A 17,500-nucleotide genomic window follows, 5' to 3' on the forward strand; every position below is an offset into this window, starting at 1 on the left:
TGAGTGTGTGTTTGTATGGCAGCATGCTCAGCTGCGCATACTGACAGATAGACAGACAGGACCGGGCAGGAGCAGTGGCGGTGAGCAGAGGTGCGGTCAGACGGACAGGAAAGCGATGGGGCAGTAAAGTGCACGGCGTAAAATATTCAACAGACTGCGGGAGAGGTCGAGACGCGACGGTCGGCATTCGTCTGACAGGCCAACGCAATGTCCTTCCATAGGGGGGGTCGTCTGTCAGGAGGCGGACTCCTGAGATCTGTCATCCAAGTAGTCCCAATTTCCTGGTGTGGCCAAGGGGGATTGTGGGAAATGTAGTTTCCTCAAAGTTCAAGTCAATACACCTTGGATATCAGGCTGAATGGGGGTCGGGGGGGGATGAGGTTGGGGGAGTATTTGAGTCTGGCGTCAGTTTCAGTTACTCAGCGGAATGGGTCATATTGTGAGGTTGATTAGTGAGATAGTCGGGTAGAGGAGGTCTTGAGAAGGTGAGGTGGGGAGTCTGGGTGGGGGGGCTGGAGGGGGGGGGGGGGTGTTGAAGAGGAAGATTGCCCCAGGATCAGGTGATGGCCCCCGGGGTTCTCCTGGAGGACTGGACGCAGGTTACGGAGAGCACTCCAGAGAACTCTCCAGAGAAGCTGCCAGACAAAGACAGAAACAGAGAGAGACAGAGAGAATGTTAACCATAAGGAGATTAGATTGTTGACTTTTAAACTGCCTTTATTGAACCATATGGAATGAGTGAAAAGCGAAGAGGGAGAGAGAGAGAGAGAGAGAGAGAGAGAGACTGAAAGGAGAGAGAGAGCATAAATTCAACCACAACGTATGCGAAAAAAATATAAAAGATGAAAAGCAAACAATGAGGAAAAGGCAGATGGGAGGGTGGTGATGATTAATGAAAAAGAAGAGAGAGGAGGCCAAAAGGGAAAAAACAAAACAGAACAGAGAAGCGTGGTGGTAAACAACGTTGCTGGACAGCATGGGAACATCAAACAGACGACCAAAAAAAGGAGGGAAACTGTAAAAAAAAAAAAAGAATAATAATAAAATGCTTCAGGAAGGAAGGAGGGAGTGAGATGCAGAGAGAAAACGAGTGAAGGGAAGAGACAAGTAAACACCAGACAACATCCCCAAAATCAATACGGCAAGTATCAGCCGACTGCGGCCCATGGTGCAGAGCTTGGCGGATCATTACATATGGAGGGTCCTCTCTCCTCTCGTCTCTTCTAGACCGTGAGCCCTGAGCCATAAGTGAAGGGAAGATGTCTGACATTTCGGAGGTTTGATGTACGACCAATGACACGCCGCATGGCACGGCACCCCTAGATAGCTGACATTCACAGCCGCCCGACCCACCCAGCGAGTGCACACGCTACAATGCCAGCCAAAGGCACCATGGGACTCCTGACAGCAAAACAAACGCTTTCAAGGACTCCCAAGTACACAAGCTCCCCTATCGAACAATCACACAAACAAATATGCCCATTTCTTGGAGCTGTATGCTGTATAGTGTACAGTGTATGCTGTTGTATACTGTGCAACAAAATCAAAGCAAAACCAGAAGAAAAAAAAATGACTTTGATGGTGTGTTTTGTGTGAAAGTGCATGGTGATGGAATACGAGATCCCTGCTGATTATGGCTGAATACATACGTGTCATTTGAATTTCATTAGTAGGCAGAAGCCTGACAAGCTGTCAGAGAGCCGAACATCTTCAGTGAACGTCAAACAGAAGCCGACAAACACACAAACTGTATATATGCACACACATATTCACATTGTGTACAAGTGGATATGCATACATGCTCACACAAACAGCAAAACATGTACATAAACACACACACACACACACACACACACACACACACACACACACACACAGGACACACACACACACACACACACACACACACACACACACACACACACACACACACACACACACACACACACACACACACACACATACACACAAACAGGACACACACACACTGTTTGGAGCTGGGGGGTAGAGAACAGCCCCTGGGGTTCTGTCCAATGATACATTGTGTTTTTCTATTTTCAGTCAAGGTCAGGATTTCTTTTCACCATTGTTTATTTATTTATTTAGTCATTTTCCTCGCTGCATTGTTTTTGTTTTGCCAGCACAGCCGGGGTCGAGCACGGTGAACTCTGCCGCTACTCGAGAGAGCGCTAGTTCCAGCAGTGCATCGGCGCTGTGTCTACTGAGCTCATTCCCTTAGCCTTTCAACAAAAGACAAATCAGCATGAAAAATCGCTCCGAATACTTTGGCAGCGGGCGTCGAGTCAAAAGCTTTGGCGCGTCCTGACAGACACACCACGATCCGTCGAGGCAACATATGATTACTGTTTTTGAGGCTTGGCAGACAGACTGAAACCTCACTCACCCCCCCCCCCCCCCACCCCCCCCATACCGCTCCTCCAAATCTGATATTCTACTCTTTTTTTAAACACCTTTCTATTCCTGAGAAATCCTTGAAGGTCAACTACTGTGAACTATTTTCCAATTTTTTTTCCACTTCCCTCCTCTCCACCCATCGTCTTCAATTCGACCTCAATAAAACCTGGCAGTGAGGAGAGAGAAGTGCCTTCAACTCCATCCTAGGCACTTCGGCTCCCCTGTTCCCCTGCCTCAGACGACAGAGCAGAGAGGAATTAAAGAGGGGGGGGGGGGGGGGGGGTAGAGAGAGAGAGAACGAGGGAATAAAAAAAAGGAGAAAAAGAATGATTTAACCACGCTGAGATCCAAAAGGAGGATGAGCGAGGCATTCGGAGGCTTTGCGGCTTCTCTCTGATGGCGGGCGTTAACACAGGGAGCCATCTCGCTCCCAAACAAAAGGAACCGGCGTGTTTATTAATGCGGCCGTCTGTCCGCGCAATTCCCCCCCCCCACGGGCGGGGACGCGAAGGGGGGAGAAAACAGAGACAGGCATTAGACACTTTCTATTTCGCCAATTGCACAGCGGGTTTTTCCCCAGCGACTTGGCGAGAATGATGAATTTGGATGAATTTGATTCAGACACATTAAAGGGGGGGAGGAGAGAGGGAGGAAAGAGAGAGAGAGAGAGGGAGAGAGAGAGAGAGAGAGAGAGAGGGAGTCTCAGAGACAGGTGCTCATGAGGTGAGTTCCTTAGAAAGACTCAACAGAGAGAGTGAGTGAGAGAGGGAGAGAGAGAGAGGGAGGGAGAAGGTGAGAGAGATAGGGAGGGAGAGTGAGAGAGGGAGAGAGAGAGAGGGAGAGAGAGGGGTAAGAGAGAGAGCTGGAGGCAAGCTATGCATTAGTAATCACCCTTCCTCCTTTTATTAAATCACCGGCACAGTACACACACAGTTGCTTGCGAAGTGCACACACACACACACACACTCACACACACACTCACACTCACACACACACACACACACACACACACACACACACATACACACACACACACACACACACACACGCACGGCGAAGGTAGTGCTGCACCTGTGATTGCTCCTTATCTGCCAGCTCACAGTGCTGCAGTGTTTCCAGCATAGAGTTCCACTTTGGTTCCATCTACGGCCTGCGTTAAACTGTCCACACCCACCCAACGTAACGGAAATGGATGACCCACTCCTCCTCTGTCGGCCCCTACGAGCTCTCGAACCAATCCTTCATTCCTTGGTGTTTTAAGCCCCCAACATTGTCTTCAAGGCAGCGCTGCCTGGAAGGTGCTAGGGTTAGGCATGGCTTGAGGTTAGGGTTAGGATTAGGCATGGCTTGAGGTTAGGGTTAGGATTAGGCATGGCTTGAGGTTAGGGTTAGGGTTAGGATTAGGGTTAGGCATGGCTTGAGGTTAGGGTTAGGGTTAGGATTAGGGTTAGGCATGGCTTGAGGTTAGGGTTAGGGTTAGGATTAAGGTGCCTTTCAGTTGATGGTGGCAACACTGCATGGAAAATGACGTTGGCGTCTTCAAACACCAACCCTTCCTAGGAAAACTCCGAAGAGACTCCTGGTTCCTGTCCAGGTTTGCTCTAGAGCCGGACTGGGCTACATCATGTCCAGGACTAACCCCGCGTACACACTGTCTCCGTCCGTCAACGGATCACGGAGGTTGGATCTGCCGTATGTGTATTTGCATACACGTGATCTGATTGGCTGACGGATCCGTCGCTGCCTGAAAAGTTGAAAATTTTTCAACTTTCTTGACGGAGGCAACGGAGCTGAAGGGACGGATGGACCCACAATGCATTTCGAGTCTGCCCCATGCAAAGTGAATGAGATCCGTTGACGGACGGAGACAGTGTGAATGTGGGGTAAGGACGAGCACCTGTTGGAGGCCGCCACACAGCTGCTGTAGCGATTGTGAATGTGCACAAGGTCCACTCCACTGGCAGGACCTGATTTGGAACAAACAGCCAGAGCCTGAGGAGACTGCAGCTTGCCTCCAGTCAGCATCGTCTCTATAGCAAATCAAAGGCCGTTCCCAAACAAGGCTGTTTTTGTAAACACGGTGCACAGACTTAGCGGGGGCACTTTCCCACTTTATAGGTTTAAATAGGTCATCCTGTTCTTTCTTTCCGTCTGTTTTAGACTCTCTCTCTGTCTCTCTTTTCTTTTTTTCTCTATCTTTTTCTCTCTCTTGCTCACAAGCCTCCCTTTGCTTTTTTTTTTGCACTGCCCTCAATTTCCAAACAAACAACTGCGGAGAAGGGAAGTGTATTCTCGCGCGGAGCTCGCGATCAGCATAACCCGCTGAGGTTAAGCAAATAAGCCTTTTCATGCCGGGGAGCCGCTTCGCTTGTTTGGCCCTGACGCTCATCACGCGCTCGCATCCGCTCTGCATGCATCCTCCTCTCTCTCTCTCTCTCTCTCTCTGTTTCTCTCTCTCTCTCTCTCTCTCTCTCTCTGTCTCTCTCTGTTTCTCTCTCTGTCTCTCTTGCTTTTCATCTTCTTCTCATCTGAGCGCACCCCTCGCTGCATGTGTGTGTGTGTGTGTGTGTGTGTGTGTGTGTATGTGTGTGTGTGAAAAACAGGCGAAGAAGGGAAGAAACGAGGGATAACAGGGAAAGTGACGGATGGAAGAGGAGGGGGGTCGGGAGGGAGGGATGGAGGGGGGGGGGGGGGGTCGGAGAACGAGTGTGCAGTTAGCGGGATGGAGGAGTCTCTCACTGATGCTCCGCGGCTTCTGCCTCCTTATTTTGCTTCATGTTCCTGAATACATTAGCGCTGCCTGTGCACAACCGACAGCCAGTTTTCCTACAGACCTCGTCAGATTGTAAACTGAAGCCATGGAGAGAGTGCTGCTGTGTGCTGTGTGTGTGTGTGTGTGTGTGTGTGTGTGTGTGTGTGTGCTGTGTGTGTGTGTGTGTGTGTGTGTGTGTGTGTATGTGAGAGAGTTAGGGGGTCATGTGTTTAGAAGTATACTGTGCAGTGTGTCTGTGTGTGAGTGTACCGGGGCGGAGTGAGGTGTTTACATGTGTACTGTGTGGATACATTTGCATACAACTGAATGCTATTTTTGCATGTCCTCCTCACATGCTGTTTCCTGTTCCTCTTCGGGTTAACCACTGATAACACTGCAAGATGACACTGCAAAAGCACCAGATAAAAGACCTAGGGTTACATGGCTCATCTATAGAGGCATCAAATAACAAGAGGAACGTTCAGTTCTTTAGTACTCTAAAAAGTCCTGAGATCGTAGCTTCTCGTTCCCCCTTTTTTCTCTCTACAGGTGAGACCAGGATGTCCCCTGCTGCTGTGACCTTGCAAGGACCCACACATGGCGTTGATAAATACCTGGCAGGCAGGGGTTCACTCTCAAGAGCGCTCCTGTGCCATCATTAACCTCCTCACCCCCCACACAGGCTATGATTAACTACGCGCCATTATGTCCTATTACACACTGTTATTGGAGGCTAGCTCTCACTGTAGACAAATAGCGCGACAGGGCTGAGGGGAAAGTTGGAACCATTATGTACCCTTTGTATCCAGAGGGGAAGTAGTTTCTGCCCCCCCCCCCCCTCTCTCTCTCTTTCTCTCTTTCACTCTCTCTCTCCCTCTCTTCTCTCTCTCTCTCTCCCTCTCTCTATCTCCTGTGACCTGCGGAACCAGCTGTCTTCAGTGCTGAATGTTGAACGGTTGTGACTGCTTCTAATGATTAATTGATTTGGCTCAACAGATTTCTCTGGTAAGGGTTAACCTGTAATGCAGAGAACAGGCAGAGAGAGAGGAAGATAGAGAGAGAGAGATGCAGAGCAGACAGAGAGAGAGGGAGAGAGCGAGAGAGAGTGAGAGAGAGAGAAAGAGAGAGAGATGCAGAGCAGACAGACTAAAGTAGCCTGGCATATGGTGGGGAATATCATAATATCTCCTCTGACAGAAACAGCAGAAAAGAGAGGGATTAGTGGAGATAGTGAGAAGAGAGAGAGAGAAAGAGTGGTTGGGTGAGGATGTGAGAGACGGAGAGAAAAGGAGAGTGTGTGAAAAGAGGGAGAGGCAGGCAGAAGATGAAGAGAGTGTGTGGGAGAGGAAGAGGGAACGACAGAGCGAGAAAGGGAGAGAGAGAGCAGTCGGAGGAGGGTGTGAGAGGATGGCGTGCGATGTAGAGAGGGAGAGAGACAGCAAGAGAGACAGAGAGAGAGAGAGAAAGAGAGAGAGGAAGAGAGAGAAGATGAAGAGAGTGGCGTACTCCCCAATGAGGCTGCACCGATTCCTCTCTCGGCTCCTGCTCTGTGGATTACTGCATTTACACTTCAGCTCAGAAATAGCTGTGCCATCATTTATTTAGCACGCCGCCACGGCGGCCATTGTGCTACGCTCAGGGAGGGAGACCGACCGATCAACCGACCTAACGACAGACCGACCGAACGACCGACCGGCCGAACGACAGACCAAACGACAGACCGAACGACCAAACGACAGACCGACCGACCGAACAACAGACAGACAGGCCGGCCGAACGACAGACAGACTGACCGACAGACCGACCCAACGACAGACCGACTGAACGTCAGACCGACCGAACGACAGACCGACTGAACGACAAACCGACTGAACGACTTCCTCATATCTTCTGTGGTGACAGCCGTCCACTCAGCAATGGCCATCACAGATGATGAATAACGAAAAATAAAATGCAGAAAAAGAAAAGAACTGAAGCAACTGTTCTAGCCAAGATGAAGGAAAAACCAAAAACTGCAAAATTCAATGTAGCAGTATATGACAGGACATTGAGTACAGACAGAATCTGCACAGTACAGTGTGAGATGGGGACACTTGAGTGTCTTTATTTTTCCCCACATCTTAACCATAAAATAAAAAAAACGTAGAAACAAAGTCTTTCTGTGGACTTGTGATGAGAAAAAACTTGATGAGGAAAAAATGAGAACGTCCCCATTACAGTTTGAGTCTGCTCAACAATGGGCCAGTCTGACAGAGGCTCGGGCTGCCGTGAGACTTGTCCCTGAACTCGAGTCGAGAACTCCGCTCTGGACTGTTGTGAAAAGAACGCCCTGGCGGCCATATTTGTAAGTCGGTGTGCCACATAATCCCTTGTCCTTGTTATGACTGTGATGGGCTAGAGAATAGGGACTCTCACGGAAAAACACTTCAACATGACGGCTTTACGCTTTCCCCTTTCGTTCAAGCTCATCGGAACCACTGATAAGAGCTGTGCCCTCACATACATGTAGCACTTCCACTTGGTGACCTTTAACATCTCTGAATGTCAAACATTCTCTGAGTAATGACTCAGCATTGCTTGTCAAACCTTTTGATACCACTGAGGAAAAAATGCCCTTCGTTTGCACTCAAATACCAACCACAGATGTCAGTTAAGGACACATAGAGAATGAGACATTTTTTAATCTGTCAGGGGGGGAGTTAAGGCCTTCGCACTAAGAGGCAATTCTTACAGGGAAAGGAAATTCTTACAGGAAAGAGAAAAGGAGGTCTTGCATTTTTGCACTATGGACGTTTTCCGCAATGTCCTTGCCACAGTTTTCCTCACTAAACGTTCACCTTGTTATCTCCCAACCCACTCACCCTATTCACAAGAAAGATGTGCCTCCATCTTAAGTGCCCTACCTACCTCAGCTCACGCAGGCTAATGGTTACAGTAGGTAAGAAGAAAAAACAAACAACCATGATGGATTTAATAACAAGCTAGCTCTATAGAGAGAAAAAGAAACAGTGGTGAACCCATCTCCAGAGGTCAAAGGCATAAACAGGAGCGCTGTGTATGAGTGTCAAAAAGTGAAGCTTCAAGGCTAACACCTAGCGTGGGCCTCCATTAACAGGAAGCTCTGCTGTTTTGCAATGCAGAAAACTTTCTCTTTTCTGAGAGCAATGTGTGTGCGGTAGCTACTTTTCTACCAGTCTTTTGATTCACTGGCTCTTTTGTTTCGTACAACCCGCCCCTATTGTTAGGACTGGGTCCCTGGGCTTCGGTGGGTAAACGTAACAGGCCTGTAATTAAATCAGAAATCAATTCAACAAACAATTAGCCTGGCAGAGGCGCGTTTACTTATACTGTGACGGTGTGGGTGTTTGAGAGAGGGGGCGAAGCTGAATTATTCTACTTTAGTAGTCATGTTTTGTCGCCTTTTTGTACTTGCCCTCCCTTGTTTATTTTTAAGGCAAGAGAGGTCAAACAAAAGGACAAATCTTAGCTTCATTCCAAATATTTAGGCTCTTATACAAGAACCTCCTGGGGGTTAACTGAAGTGTACAAGTAAATGGGTGTATACATTATATGAGAAGTTCAGATAGGGTGCAAGAGGTCTCTCAAACATCAGGTTATTCTGAACAAATGTCCTTCTTAGCTGTTCAAGCAAAATGCCTCTGGTAAAAGCAAGAATATTCCTTCCACCCACAAACATGTCTCGCCATCTCCTCCACCCACAAACACTCAAGCTAAGCTAACAAATCTCTCATTTCCTTCACTAAGAGCCAAACGCTGATGCCAGATTTGCAGTCAGTGTCTTGCCATAGTCTAGTGAATCTGTGTGTGTGTGTGTGTGTGTGTGTGTGCGTGTGTGTGTTTTTTTCCCAAGGGGGTCAGAGGAAGTTCATATGCACAGTTGAGGCGCTGGGCTGTCCCTCGTGCACTGGGATGCACCTGAACAGACTGTGTGTGTCGCACGGCAGGGCTTGCGCCACACACACACACACACACACTCACACATACGCATGCGCACACATACACACCCTTATATAAACACACACACACACACACACACACACACATAGACACACACACAGACACATGACACACAGACACACACATGCACACATACACAAGCACAGTCATGCAGACCCACAGCGCCGAAGCAAACCGTCAGCTATGTAGGTCGCTCTGGAGGGGGGCTGCAGCTAAGCTACCTAAACGATAAATATTAATAACAGGAAGTGCATCTCCACTCTGGGGAGTGTGTCGCCAGGAAAACACTTTCCCCTCCCCTCCTTTCCCCTCCGCCCAACCCCAACCCCCCCCCCCAGCCTCCACCTCCTCATCATCAAGTGCATCAAGTCTGTTAGAAGCCTCCGAGTTCGCCCTTCATCACTATCCCTGAGATAGAAAGTGAGTGAGTGAGAGAGAGCGAAAAGAGGGAGAGATAGAGTTCTAGTCTAGCACATTCGCGGCCAAATAGGAGGTGCAGCCCCTTTTTTTTTTACTGCCAACCATAAAGAAACAACGATTCTAGATTGCCAGTAAAAGACATGGCAGTAAAGTAAAAAAAAAAAAAAAGAAATCGATGAAAGAAATAGAGAAATCGAGGCGTGAGAGGAGGGGAGAGGCTGGAAGGGGGTGTGTATTTGTACTGCCAGTGACTAATTTGTTCACTTCCACCCGGCAGCTCCAGTGAAATGGGTCACCTGTTCAAACGCCTACTCTGCACACACAAATGAAACAAACAGACACAAATAAAATAAATAAAGAAAAGAGACGAGAGGAGAGGTAGATGCAACTCATGGAGCACACCTAAATGCAAGGTACGAAATGTCAGACAGAGAGTGGAGGACAGACAGAACTATGGGGATAGAGAAGCAGATAAACCGAATTAAAAAATGAGCCACCCTTCAGTTTATCTACTAGAACGTTGTAATTGCGTTGTAAATAAATGACTAACAGGGACAGAGCTTGGTAGCTCTGAAAATACATATTGAAAAAAATGAAATAAAATACTGACGTATATGTTCTCTTATTTGAACACATACGTGAAGGTTACTAGCATGTTTTTATTCCACATACATGTAATCACTCGGAATTAGATTTGACTTGATTTGAGAGTTGCCATGACAACTATGTGATATACATAGCTTTTGTGCATGTGTCGTTTGAGCGAGCGTGACACACGGTGTACAAATACACTCTGCCTCTCTCACACGTCCACAAGGTTGCACACACACACACACACACACACACACACACACAAATACTCGATACTTCCATGAAGTTAACCCTAGTCCTAACCCTGTTTACTGTCAGAACAAAGTGTCAATGACTGATGTGAGATGACTGAACTGACAGTGTGTCTCTGTGTCTTACATATTTATGCACTGAATTTGTGTACCTGGTTTGACAACACAAGCACTTGTCATGCCAATAAAGCTTCTTTGATTCCCAATCCCCATCATCACACACATGAAGTAACACTGTACTACACTACATCTTGTGCTCACCTTTTTTGACCTAAATATGTAGGCTCAAACTTTTCAGAGGAGAAAGTCAAAAACAATTGTTGTGTTAGCGCAACAAGGACATCAAAAAGGAGCTATTACATAATAGAGAATTCTTAGTGTGTTATGAAACAAGGAACTGGTTTGTGCTAGGAGCCGATGGCAAACATATTTTTTTTCGATATATCACTTACAAAACTAATCAGCTGAAATGTCAAACCCAGTCATGAACATCAAGTGGTCTCCTACCGTAATTTCCCAACTATTAGCCGCGGCTTATACATTGATTTAGCAAAATTTCCTCAGCTATGAGGTTAATACAGGGGGGCAGTTAATATGGTGTGAATATGGTTTTGTTTCTTTTAATTTGCATAAAACACTGTCCTGCGGCTTATACACAATGTGGTTTGTATGCAGGAAATTACTGTAGGTGAGGACAAGCAACCATGCAGATGTTACTAAGCTTGAACCTGAGGGGTTTAATAGTCAGACAAGTGTGGTCAGTCAACTGGGAAAGGTGGAAAATATGCAGATGGTGGAGCTCAGGACTCGGAGCCTCTCCTCTGAGCTCTGAGCTCAAAGCAAGACCCGGGTTCTCACCACAGATGCTGCTCAGATACAGCTCCAGTACAGAGCCAAGCAAACTCTTCCACCTCGCAAGCCTAACACAGGCTTTGGTCCAGAGCTCTGGCACCAGCCAAACCTGGCGCTACCAGGCAGCCCAGGCTGACTCAGTCTGCCACATGCCAACGTAAGCGCTGGCGCGGTGGGGAGATGCTCTTCTAACTGGGCACAGATGCCACAGCATTGCCCACATAACACCTGGAGTGTAATGACACCAATCACATGCCCGGCTTATAGCCCAACAGATAGCCAATCTCTCCAACCCACCCCACGCATGAGTCACCACTCTTTGACCTGTGTGTGTGTGTGTGTGTGTGTGGGGGGGGGGGTATGTGTGTGTGCATGTGTGAAAACATTGTGTGAATAAGTGTGCACATTACTTTGCCATAGGAATTATTTCCGCCCATTGCCTAGGCTCTATTCATTGCATGAATCATCGTCCATTTGCATGGCGTCTCTCTAAATCTATTTGGGTTTCTGTAGGCAAAATAAATATAACAAATAAAGCCAAAGCGACGCCGACGATTGGAGGAAAAACTCGTCTGAAACCCTGCAGCAGAAAATGACAGGATTTCATTCTTCATTAGGGATGAGGAGGGGGAATGAGCCTGTCTTTGCGGATCACTGAGGGCCAGGTGCTAGCTCTCTGCAGTAATTTTTTACTGACAATTCGAGTATGAAATCAAAAACGTAGAGAGAAAAAAAAAAAAAAAACATCCCTCAAAATAAGACACTCTGAATAACAATCAGAAATAGACAGACAAACACTAAAGCCCTTTCAACAGCACGGGGGATAGAAACGAGAGAAACCTACATTATTAGTGCTAATGTAGGCAGTGAGGCATTACTGACAATGAAAACTTGTCACCGTGGGGTGGACAGTCAGTCAATGCAAACTTGGCATGCTGATTTGAAAATGGTGGGCTTCAATTGGAACGAAAGAAGAAGGGAGGTGGAGGGAGGACGGTGGTGGGTGGGTGGGTGGTGTAGAGAGACGAGCGAGAAGAGGGTGAGTTGAGGCGGCGTGGGTGTAGCTGATAGGGCGGTTAAAGACGGAACACAGAGGGACAGTGAGGAGTGGACGTTAAACAGCGATTACGAGAGAAAGAGAGAGGGGAGAGACGACAAGATGATAATGTGGGAGGAGAGAGATAGAGCTCAGCATGACTGAAAGAGAGGGTGATTGAGACGGAAGGAGAGAGTGAGTGAGTGAGAGAGAAGGGGGGGGTGGTGCTGAAGAGGTGTATTGTCTTCACGTCTCTATATCGCTCTCTCTCTCTCTCTAAGAGGGTGGTATTGACGTCGACTCGAGTCTGTGCGGCGCTTGTGATGGATCGCCTGTCGCGTGTCGTGTTAACAGCTCCTGCTTCAGTAATTGACGTCACAGCTGGAGATCTTCATCAAGGTGTAGCGCGGCCTTGATGGAGCCGCAGCGACTTCGTCAACTATTTAGAGAAACCACATTTACATCAGAAAGCTCTCTTTTACTCCCATCTATCTCTCTCTCTCTCTCTCTCTCTCTCCCTCTCTTTCTCTCTCTCTCTCTCGCTCTTCTCTCTCTATCTCTCTCTCTCTCGCTCTCTCTCTCCCTCCCTCCCTCTCTCTCTATCTCTCTCTCCTTAGTCCCTAAAGCGGCTCAGCCGCTTCATCTTTCTCCCGTGCCCACGCAATTACAAGCAGTCGCTGTGGGGCATTCACATAACCTGTGGTCGAGAGAGACTGCTGCCGCGCATTCGCTCGGGCTAAAAAGTGAAACCACATTCTCAAGCAACAACACGTCAGGCGGCTTTTTGAAAACCGAACCGACGGGGAGAAGAATCGGAGTGGGGAGCAGCACACCCTACCTACCCTACGTGGCGTGCCAACTCACCTGCGGGGCTTGTCTCTGAGGGGAACGACTGTTTACTCCTCTTGTCAATAATTACAGAGCGCCCTTGCCAGGCAAACACAGTTTACGCAACAAGCTGAAATTAAGGCGGCGGAGAGAGTAAAAAAGTGGTCTGACATAGCGTATGGCTAACGGTGGGGTAAAACAGGGTCTCTGGGAGCACACTGCTTTCATTACCGAGTTCCTCCCAAGATCTCTATAAACAGAAAAAGCAACCACAACTGTATCTATGGAAAACTTTCCCTAGCATAAATATACAAAGTCACAAAGTTCATGGGATGAGCATATAACGACCATAACAACTGTGGCATACCAAGCAGCAATGTTTTCTCGGCAAAAAAAAAAAAACAGAAAGTGAAAAAAAAATAAAAGAAATAGTTTACATGCAGACATTTTGATATATTGCAGATGCCAAGCTGAAATCCAGCTCCGGGTATGATGTTAGAGAGCCGCATTCCAGAGAGTTCTGTGCATGTTGCGACTCCACGGGACCCGAGCTCACTCTCTGATTGGAGCTCCGCGGAGATCTGGGGACAAGCAATCCCTGGGTGACTTAACAGGAACATCTGCCGCAGATGTTTCCTGGCTTGAAATGCGTCAGCAAAGTGAAGCGCTCGATAAGCAGAGGCATGGGGCAGGTTGTGGAGAATCTTTTCACCTCTATAAATATCAGACGTAAATGTCAGAAAAGAAGAAACATTATGCGGTTAAATTACGCCTTGCGTAATATCTCAAATTGAGGCCAGATGTTATTACTTCAAGGCCACAGGGGTCAGGCACTTTGATTAAAATACATTCTTCTTCACCAACTTTGGTCGAGTCGCTTGCTGAAACTCTATTGTCAGGCTGCTCTGAACGCAAGACCTTTTCTGCCAGCCAACTACAAAATTAATAGTTCAATCCAAACAGAACCATTCCAAACTGAAAACTCTTCCCTACGACTATCGTTGTACTATTTTCTATGCATTCCATTGCACGGCATCAGAAGCTGCATGGCAAAGAACAGGTTAAGTTCAAAGGTCAGTAAACAACTACTGCCATTTTTCAGCAATTTCAACATGATTCTCTACACCTGTTAATGTCATTGCGTGACTTTGCTCATTCCAGCATCTGTTGGGCACTGTTTCCAGTCCATAAATCCATTTATTAGCTTAATTTATCAAAAGCCCAGTGGTCTGTGAACTAGAGTCTACAGTGCGGGTGCTAATTTGTTCTTGCTATCCACAGTAGATTCTCAGCAAAATTGTGGTGGTCACAGTGATACAGTATGCAACCCAACATTTTCCCAGAACAGTGAAGTCCATTCAGTGACAGCCCTTAGGAAAGCAACACTTGAAATTGGATCTCACCACTTTTTTTTTCTTTTTTTTTAAAACATCTCTTAGGAGAAATAAGGAGCAATAGGAATCTTAGCTTGAACTTGGACTGGGGGCCGAGACAAGAGAAGGGCTATTTTGCAGCAGGGTGTAATTTATACACAAGACTTTACTGGGAAGAAGAAGAAGAAGAAAAAGAAGAAGAAGATGAAGATGAAGAAGAAGAAGAAGAAGAAGAAGAAGAAGAAGAAGAAGAAGAAGAAGAAGAAGAAGAAGAAGAAGAAGAAGAAGAAGAAGAAGAAGACTGTTTACTTCTTAGAGATTTACGTGACACTGTTGCAGAAGATGGATTCAGTCAGTGGAGTAAAGGAAGAATGGCAGGACTTCTCATCTCCTTTGATCGCAACCAACATCCTGGTCTTCCTGTTCTTGCTGCCATGTCTCTGCAACACCGACATCATCAGCACACCCTCGATGCCTGCTTAACGCAAGCAAGGTGCTGGAGCAATGCATTCACCAATAGTGCATTTATATGTAAAACCCCCCAAAGTATACATGGAAAGCACTTCCATTCCGCTTCCACTGCTTCAGGAATGTCAGTCTTCTGAGTAGATGTTGTGTAAAAAGAGAGAGAGAGAGAGAGAGAGAGAGAGAGAGAGAGAGAGAGAGAGAGAGAGAGAGAGAAAGAGAAAGAGAGAGATAGAGAGAGTGAGAGATGCGAGATAGAAGGAAGGAGAGAATGTATGTACAGACTATTTTTTCCCCATCAGAGCATATCCATTTTCAAAATTCACATGCTGCTGCACATTTGTGCCTGATAACCGTGCGGGAGATAAATATTGAGATCAGCCCGAGCATCTTTTTGACTGGGGAATTAAGTAGGTGCTTAGCATTCACTAAACATCTGCTTTCACCAATCACATTCCCCTTGGCCCGTTTGTCAGCAGTCCCCCCTCTCCCCACACACACACACACACACACACACACACACACACACACACACACACACACACACACACACACACACACATGCCCATACACACATACAAAATTGTGTGACGGCAAAAGAAAGCAGAATGAGTGAACCAGAGAGTGAATGAAAGAGAGAGAGAGAGAGCAAGAGAGAGTGTGAGAGAGAGAGAGAGAGAGAGAGCAAGAGAGTAGGGAATTGGTATTCTGCTAATGGCGCTGAGAAGAAGAGAAGGGTAATGGGGGTTAACAGGGGCCTTCACTTCTACTTTCTGTCCAGGCTCCTCTTCTCTCAGGGCCCAGCGCTCCAGCCCGTCCTAGGCTACCCTCTTCCCTATGATCCACCCCGCTCTCCCCCACCCCCCAACCCCACAGAGGGCTCTGTTTGGCCAGAGGGGATGTGGGGTCCGTGGGGTCCGTGGGGTGGTGTGGAAGATGGTGGTGGTGGTGGTGGTGGTGGGGGTCCACTTTCCGCTGCGCAAACATTTATAATTAAAAGCCGTGTCAGGATCACGTTGATCACACGGCCTTCACCTCTTCTCCATTTTAATTGCATTTCCAGGGGGCAAGGGCAAGGCCGCGGATCAAAGGCCTCCTGATGCAAGGCCCCCCCCTCCCCCCCACTCTCTCTTTCTCTCTCTCTATCCCTCTCTATCCCTCTCTCTATCTCACTCTCTCCTTCACTCCCTTCCTCTCTGAAGAGCCCACTCTCTATTCCTCTCCCCTCATTCACTCCCTTCTCCATCTCCCCTCTCGCACTTCCTCCATCTCCTCTTTCAACTCATCCTCACCATAGCCCTCATGCACTCCTTCTCTCTCCCTCCCCCTCTCTCTCTCTCTCTTTCTCCTCCCCAGATGCTGTGTGTGTGCAAATATTAGCAGTGTCCACATTGGCTCCATCTTCCCTTGAGCTCTTGTAAAGCACATGGTTAATATTTCACCTATTCCCCCCTTTCCGCCCTTTTCGTGGTTTTTCTTTTTGTGCAGCGTAAGCCCACATGTTTGACGGTACATCGTGTCTTCCAGTAATTTACACTGTGTGGGCAGCCATTCCCAACGTCTGCACACACACACACACACACACACACACACACACACACACACACAAAAGGAACGAGAGATTGATAGCATATGGTCCGCCATCAAACACACACGCCAATCTGGTCCTTTTTATTTCTTCTTGTCTCTCTCAACTCGATTGTTGTGGTCACTGCCGCCACAAAGGCAACGACAGCTTGAACTTATCTTCTGTGTATTTAGAAGACGGAAGGAAGAGAGGGGGGGTGTCTGGTGGTGGGGGGGGGGGGGGACTCAAAGCCACGGTGGATTGCAGCAGGCTACAAATGCCTAGCCACACATTTCTGAGGCCGCCCCAATTGAAATGGCACTGCTGACAAATTTAAGAGGCACGAGGCGGCATGTCCTGATGGATAGTCCAGCCACGGATAGCGACGCCATGATTACTCCCAGTCGAATGGGGGGGGTTTTGAATCTAAAGTGTCGATTTTCCTTCTGCTTGTTTCCCAACTGGATTGCGATAACTGCCAGGCTTGAGTGTGTCGATTCATCGCCACCGCGGCGGCGGCTGTCTCCTCGGTTTCATTCGAGATTTCTCGACGAGACTGATAAATCTCGTCTTTTTCTATTTCACCATCATAACATCCTTCATTAACAGAGAGAGTGGAAAAGATCAGAAAGATTGTGCGGTGTGATATTGATTTCTCTCCTGCATTTGATCTTCATAACCTCATTTCAGGAGAGCGGCATGCAAAAGAAAATGCACCGCTGATGATGCCCCCTTTATGAACAAAAAAGAAAATCTATACTTCTACATTCTGATGGATAGAATAAAAAAGATTCTGCTTTAATGATGCCACGGGAATCTAATTAGTAGATGATATTTTTTATGTGTGGTGAAAAGAGCTTTATATCGTACATCAAAGCCCCTTGCATTTTTTTCGGGAGGTTCAAAGCTTGTAGTTAATAGTGATTTAAGAAAATCCACACAAAAGGAACTCTAGGAGGTTCTGATAGCAAA

At 47.4% G+C, this 17,500-nt stretch overlaps 1 protein-coding gene across 3 annotated transcripts in view; it reads right to left on the bottom strand.

Annotated features, from left to right (window-relative positions):
• samd12 (sterile alpha motif domain containing 12) overlaps window positions 1-17,500 on the bottom strand; it is a 70,487-nt gene that overhangs the window by 1,538 nt on the left and 51,449 nt on the right. For all 3 annotated transcript variants that reach the window (XM_062530186.1, XM_062530183.1, XM_062530184.1), the window contains exon 5: window positions 1-635. This exon is cut by the window's left edge and continues 1,538 nt beyond it. In XM_062530186.1, the coding sequence (XP_062386170.1) occupies window positions 601-635 (35 nt within the window). In that variant the 3' untranslated portion in view covers window positions 1-600. The remainder of the gene's footprint in view (window positions 636-17,500) is intronic.

Source organism: Sardina pilchardus, chromosome 24 (genome assembly GCF_963854185.1).
Source record: "Sardina pilchardus chromosome 24, fSarPil1.1, whole genome shotgun sequence".
Classification (NCBI taxonomy): Eukaryota; Metazoa; Chordata; class Actinopteri; order Clupeiformes; family Clupeidae; genus Sardina; species Sardina pilchardus.